Consider the following 6,783-nt stretch of genomic DNA (forward strand, 5'->3'; position numbering starts at 1 on the left):
CGTACACCGGAGCCCGGTGACTCCGTCTACGTTTTACACGCTGACTCCGCCCATTGCTCGGTTTTGTCCAAATCGGGCTTTTTGCGTCGCCGGAGCTCCCGATTTCAAGCCCACGTCATCAACGGGGAGAGGGGATGCTGACGTCGTAGCAGAGTCAGAGTCAGAGTAGAAAGGTTGGGAGGGGTGAGAGGAATGAGTTTCAGCGTTGAGAACATTGATTTGAGACACATAAAATCACCTAGCCCCCCTCCGTTCTACTTCCCCCTCCTCTCTCTTTTTTATGTCGGTGTTGGCGCGTTGGGAGCCCCCCCCTACACCAGCGGAGTCCCAGCCTATATAAGTTACCTGCGAGCAGAGTAACTCCACCAGATTTACGGGCTGCAGACATCTGGGTGAGAGGCGGCTCCAACAACAGCCGACAGACTAAAACTCCGACCCGGAGGAGAAATCCATCCAGCCTCCGGTCCGCAACTGAGCCAGGCGCTGTGGCGGAACCGAAGAGGAAAACCCGGGAGAGGCAGAAGAAAGGAGCGAAGCCTGACTCTGGACATGTGCGGAGATGACACTTCATTGAACGTACTGTGACAGAGTTCGACTCTCCGTCCACATTCAAGGAAAGAGATCTACGCTTTCCTTAATCACGCCGCAGTGAACACAACTTTACTGTTACTATTTAGCTTCCCCTCAGTTACCGACTACAATGTATCGTTCCACAAAAGGAGCTTCGAAAGCTCGAAGGGACCAGATAAACGCAGAGATAAGGAACCTCAGAGACTTGTTGCCCATCTCCGAAGCGGACAAGGCTCGCCTTTCCTATCTACACATCATGTCCCTTGCTTGCATGTACACAAGAAAATCCGTCTTCTTCTATCAAGGTAAGTTGACTTATCTTCATTATGCATTGTATATCAGTTCTGCTATTATTGTTACCTATAGTCGTTTCATCGTTATGCATTTTGAACGGAGGAATACTAGAATTTTGTAGCGTTTTGAGATATGATATCCACGCTCGCTGTTTCGGCACGAGCTGCACACTAAGCGAGCTATGGCAACAGGTGGATCTCGTTACATGACTTTTTGAATTTGTTGAATTTAAATAAATGATTACATTATTGGTAAATATGACACTTTTTAAAAATGTGTATCTGAAAAGAACGTCATGCTGTATAGCCTTCCAAAACTTGCGAGTTGCTCTGCGCAGTGCTGAAAAACCCAGGTGCTGTCCATGGTTCTGAAAACGAACCGAGCGATGGCGCGTGAACAGACTACATTTAAAATGCACTTGTGGTATGTCAGGAGAAACACTGCATGTTTTTTTTTTCATTGTCTGATCATCAATTCTTTCAGATGTAGCTGCAGCTAGTGGTATTGAGGAAAGCGCGAGATTCCTCTCATTTCACGAGCTCTCGGAGTTCGTGCAAGCGATGCCAGGATTTCTGATGTTACTGACTGCGGAGGGAAAGCTCCTTTACCTGTCGGACAGTGTCTCTGAGCACCTCGGACACTCAATGGTGAGTTAGACAGGCAGATGACAGATATTCTCATTATTATGCACCCTCACATATGCTCTTATGCTACTTATGTCAGAAACTCTATGAGGTGGAATGAGAAGCCCTCTCCTCATGCGACATTCTGGTTAAATTTACAGGTAGATTTGGTCGCTCAAGGGGACAGTGTGTTTGACATAATAGACCCTACAGACCACTTTATCATGAGAAGTAACCTGGTGCCTCCTACTTCACCTGACACAGGTAAGATGCCTGTATGTCCACACATTCCTCAATATCTGAGCATGATTCAATTGTTCATGCATGGAATGCAGGTGTTCTTTTGCCAACCATCTTCTCCCAACCATCTTCTCCCAACCATCTTCTAGATCGATTGTTCCGCTGCCGTTTCAACACTTCCAAGTCAGTGCGCAGGCAGAGTGCTGGCAATAAGCTTGTTCTTATTCGGGCTCGCTGTCTGTCACCACCGCCGGACCAAGCCTCTCCAGGAACCTACTGGACTTCCAACCCCGTGTGGGTTTGCTTCTGCGCACCTCTTGAGCCCCACCCACCTCGACCTGGCACTGCCGCAGAACAACCTTTGCCACTGTCCTTGGAGAGCAGTTTCCTCCTTCCATGTTTCCGCTCCCAGCACAGTCGTGACATGAGACTCCAGGAAGCACAGGACAGGTGAGGCTAATGTTCACCAGGCTCCCCGTTAAGCCTACTGGGCACTGATGTGATCCATGTTTGGTAGATTATAGTGTCTCAACAGAAGTATTTTGTTCTCTTGCAGTGTGAGTGTTTACCTTGGCATGGACGTGGCGACTCTATGCTCTCGCTCCTGGTATAGCCTTCTACATCCACAGGACCTTACACATGCTTCAACTCAGCACTGTAGCCTGTGTGAGTGTCCCTTCTCCTGACTGACTGAAAAGTCTCACTCAAGCACAGTAGCTCAGTTCAGGACAGTGGGACTATACAGTAACATCTTTCACAAACCTCTCCCTATCACTGCCTTGACACTTCCTATGAACAGCTCCTTACCACACATATCTGTAGCAGCTGAGTACATCAGAACACCTACAGAGATGTTGCATGACTCAAAGCCTCATGCTTGGTGGAACGTGTCTTGAGTTGGGCCGTTCTTCCTCATTTTCCCACGCAGTGAGAGAGGGAGGAGAAGGCAGGGCTGAGATGGTGGTTCGTGTGGAGGCTTCAGATCACTCGTGGGTTTGGCTGTATATGGTCTTGCAGCTGGAAACAGGCGAGAATCCTATCAGCAGTAACAATTACATCATCAGGTAAAGCACAAATCTGATACAGTAACAAGCAGATCACTCTGCACCTGTGACTATGGAACTCAAAAAAGGTGAGGAAATCATTAACCTCTTACTTTCTTCTCTATGCCATAGTGAGTCCGAGGCCTGGTCTGTGAGGCAGCAGCTAAGCTCTGAAGAGACCCAGCTCTCTGGGGTGTTGAGCACCAGCACCTCCCAACAGGAGACTCTGAGCTTGCAAAGTCCTGAAACGCTCTCTAGCCCAGACCAAGTGTTCACGCCTGGGAGCAGTGGTCTCTCGGCTCAGTCATTTGACTTTAGCACGGCAGTTTGCAGCGCTGGCTCCACAGAAGAGCAAGCTGGCAGCTCTGCCATGGAACCCATGCCACTGGAGAGTGGTCCACGCTCCAGTCTCTCCTCCTTGGAGGAGGAGACCTTCTTCCAGCAACCACCTAGCGAGCCTGTGGACAGGCCTTCAGCCGCTTCTTCCCCTGATACAGTCGCAACTGTGTCAGACTTGGACTTCCTCACCCAGAACATTCTACTGCCCCCTGCTTTCCAGGTAGACCCCCCATTACCTGCACTGCCCCTTCCACTACCACCTGTACCTACCTCCCAGTCCCAGCAGACCAAGGAGTTTGTGTGCACCCCTCCATATACACCACAGCTAGGGAGCAGCAGCTTTCCCTTTGGGGAGCCACTCTTCAGCTTTGATCCCACTGGTGCCACCACGCCACCGCCACTTGTCCCTACCGCAACGGTTACGACGACAGCAGCTCCCTCTTTGTCTCCATCTGCTCCATCAAATCCTCAAGGCAGCCCTGCTCCACCTACTACCACACTCTCCACCTTGCTGCCTCTCACTCTGCCAGCTCCATCCACAGAGATTCTTTTTCCTGTGGAACCTTGCAGTGGTGCATTGTATGAGAAGCTTCCTCCGACTCCAGACAGTCCCGGAGATGGAGACTGCACTGTCATGACTCTGCCTGAGGTTCGGGGTCCACTCTATGTTGATGTCCCCCATGGGCCGCTCCCATATCCACCTGAAGGCCTACTCACACCTGAAGCCTCACCTGGAAAACAGTCCAACCTGTCTTTCTTTACCCTAGAGCGGGAGAGAGAAAAAGACAGAACAGAGATCTCCCTTTTAGCCCAGCACATAAGTACGCTAGCCGAAGGGTTCTACCTAGACCCTCTCCTCTCCAAGCTGTTGCCCTCTTCCATTTCTCCCCAATCTCCGTCTCCTTCCTTGGACTCAGAGGGGCTGGAGACAGTCCCACGTCTGGGTGAATTTTACCCAGTTAAATCCTGGAGAGGCCTGGACCTGCCCCTCTTCCCAGACGACGACTCTCTGTTTGAAGAGAGTGTCTTAGAGTCCCTCCTTCAAGACCTCTCCTCACCTTCGCTCTCTCCCACCCCTTCCTCTCCCTCCAGTGCTCCCTCTTCCCCATTGACTCCTGAGTGCTGGCGCCCAACCCTGCACTTCGACGGGGTTTCTGTCGTGAGTGCCGGCCACTTCTGTAGCGTCCAATCGGCGCGCTGTAACCACGCGGCCGGGTGCGGGGCCACAATGTCGCCGGTAGACGCAGGCGACATGGCGGACGTCAAGTTGGCAGGTGAAGTTGCCATGGAGACAGAGGCAGTGTCATCGCCAGTGTCCACCGGTATCCCAGCATCCCCGCTGCACCTGACTGCCTCGCTCGTCTCTCCAGCACCTGCCTCCTCGCCCGCCAGCCCCGCATCATGTGGCCTGCCTTGCGCCCAGTCCCTCCTCGAGGAGCTGGCCGCCCTGGAACCCATGTTTGGGGCAGGTGCCTCGATCACCCCTGGCCTGGGGCAACAACCTGAGTTGTATCAACTCCAAAGTCACCTGCCGCAACAGTGCTTCCGCAAAGGTACGGGCAGTTTTTCTGGTCACCTGCTGTCTTTAGCATTTACTTGGACCTCTATAACATGCTAGAAATATTTACTAACTCTCTATTTTTTGCTCTTTCTCATTTTCTTTCAGATGGGAGTGGAAGTGATCCTCCGTTCTAAAATAAGTCTGTGACTTACTTCATTAAGTATGGCATATTGTCATATTTCATGGAGCTACTTTTACTGAAAAGTGAAGATGATCTAATTGTATAAATATATACATAATGTATATAAAGCCAAAAACACTTAAAACTTCCTCATATCCACTGAGAAAACAATTATTCATATTTTGTTCATGTATTTATCCATAACTTTTTATGTCAATAATGGTGCAACATCACAACAATGATGCAATATACTAGCTGTGTGCGAACCAAGTTGTGAAGACTTGGAGGTCAGTTTTATTCTCTGCTTTACTGTAACATGAGCTTTTATTGGAGACTAAGATCTCTGACTTTGTAAGCGCAACTCGACTTACAGACTTGCATTTGTATTCACTCGTAGTGAAAATAACTCTGTTGTGAACTCTTGACATGAAGGGAGAAACAAAACTACCTTCGTATCTCAATAAGATAACAATCAGCCAGCTTACAGCTCAATGCTTGTGATGGCAGCAACATACACACAAAGCCCAAAGTGTGGAGAATGAACTTAACTGTGCAGCACTAAAACTGGACTTTCCTACAGGCTGCAAGGACTTAGTAGTACTCAGTTCCTTCCGTGATCTCCTTATCTATATTATATTCCTTTTTAATGGTGTATCTATTAATTGGAAACAGTAATACCAACAGCACTACTAAACATTAAAAATCCAGAACACATTGAGCTTTGGGTCTATGGCTGCCATTTCTAGAGTTTTGTTTTTCCAAATCTGTGTATCAGTGTGCTGTGCAAATGTTTCTTTAATCTGTGAACAAATCCCAGTTTGTGTGCAAGACAAGTCAAGGTTTTCGACACTATTTCAACTGGTCCAGCAGATGCAATCAGGAGACGAAACTACTAGCTGACAATGAGAAGAACAGAAAACTGTGTGGGATTGCACATAAACTTGACTGGACTGCCTCTTTGGCCAGCCAGGGTTAAATGGCTCCTCGATCAGCCATTTGTGTGAGCAAAGCCAGACACAAACACAATGGACTTCTTTGCGGCATCGATATTTGCAATGCCTGTGATCTGCTGTTCCTCTCGTGTGCTTGGCAGAGCCGAAGTGTGCTGAATCCAGCCAGGCGCCATTTTTATACAGCGAATACCACGATGACATCGTAACTTCACTGTGTGCGGTGTGGAGTGGTGAGCACAACTGTGTGAATGGCCAATTCTTCTTTTTTGAGAGGGGTTAAAAAATCCACACACACACACAAAAAAAAAAAAAGAACAAGTGAAGTTTTGTTTTAAAAAATGAAACGGACAATAGGGATGTGATACTATTTCTATTCAGTTACCAGTCGACACGGGTTGAGAATGGTTCTATTCCCATTGTGTTGACATGCTAACGTAGAGTTGTCTACGGTCAAGTAAAGGATTGATTCCTACATTCTACCTATTTACATGCTAAGTTAAAAAAGTATTATATTGTTTGCGTGCTGTTATACAGAATGGAAGCTTGGAGCACATGCCTCTAGATAGGCAGGTGCTAAAGTTCCAGTATGGTAATAGGATGTACACATTTGTACATTTGTATGAACAGAGCCGATATCTGTACATATCAGAGACATTTTTATGGTATATGACAAAAACATACTTGACATAATGCTATCTATGAAGAATGGACATTGTGGATCAGTGTTCTTTTGTGTCGCTGATAAGTGTATTTGGATGTCAAAAACAAATGCATTTATATTAAAGTGCACTTAAAGCTGCATGTGCCTCTCGCGTCATCGTCTTCAGTCTCTCTGAGCGCCCCCCCCCCCCCCGCTCTCCGTCATCCACTCTTTGCTCCGGTTCCCTCTCGTTCCCATCCTTGCGTCCCTTCTTCCTGTGCCGCCGCCCCCCCCGGTGCACAGACTGCTCAGCAACAGCACTGACGCACACTCATGATGAGACACTGTCTGACTCAGAGTGACGCACACGCTTGACACGGAGGGGCTCGCGTACACGCA

General features: G+C 48.4%; 1 protein-coding gene across 1 annotated transcript; it reads left to right on the top strand.

Moving 5' to 3' along the window:
• Positions 1–254: 254 nt before the first annotated feature.
• Positions 255–6,543, top strand: npas4a (neuronal PAS domain protein 4a). The gene is made up of 8 exons (XM_027012969.3): positions 255–875; positions 1,348–1,511; positions 1,649–1,751; positions 1,877–2,177; positions 2,284–2,393; positions 2,656–2,791; positions 2,903–4,662; positions 4,776–6,543. The coding sequence occupies exons 1-8, from the start codon at positions 701–703 to the stop codon at positions 4,802–4,804; spliced, it is 2,778 nt and encodes a 925-aa protein (XP_026868770.2). The 5' UTR covers positions 255–700; the 3' UTR covers positions 4,805–6,543.
• Positions 6,544–6,783: the final 240 nt, after the last annotated feature.

Source organism: Electrophorus electricus, chromosome 16, assembly GCF_041902795.1.
Source record: "Electrophorus electricus isolate QZ-2024a chromosome 16, ASM4190279v1, whole genome shotgun sequence".
Classification (NCBI taxonomy): Eukaryota; Metazoa; Chordata; class Actinopteri; order Gymnotiformes; family Gymnotidae; genus Electrophorus; species Electrophorus electricus.

Excerpts from the sequence above, each read along its gene's own strand:
- npas4a (XM_027012969.3), top strand. The coding sequence starts at position 701 with ATGTATCGTTCCACAAAAGGAGCTTCGAAAGCTCGAAGGGACCAGATA. Across the intron at positions 876-1,347 it reads ATCCGTCTTCTTCTATCAAG|ATGTAGCTGCAGCTAGTGGT; the intron begins GTAAGTTGACTT and ends CAATTCTTTCAG. Across the intron at positions 2,792-2,902 it reads AGTAACAATTACATCATCAG|TGAGTCCGAGGCCTGGTCTG; the intron begins GTAAAGCACAAA and ends TCTATGCCATAG.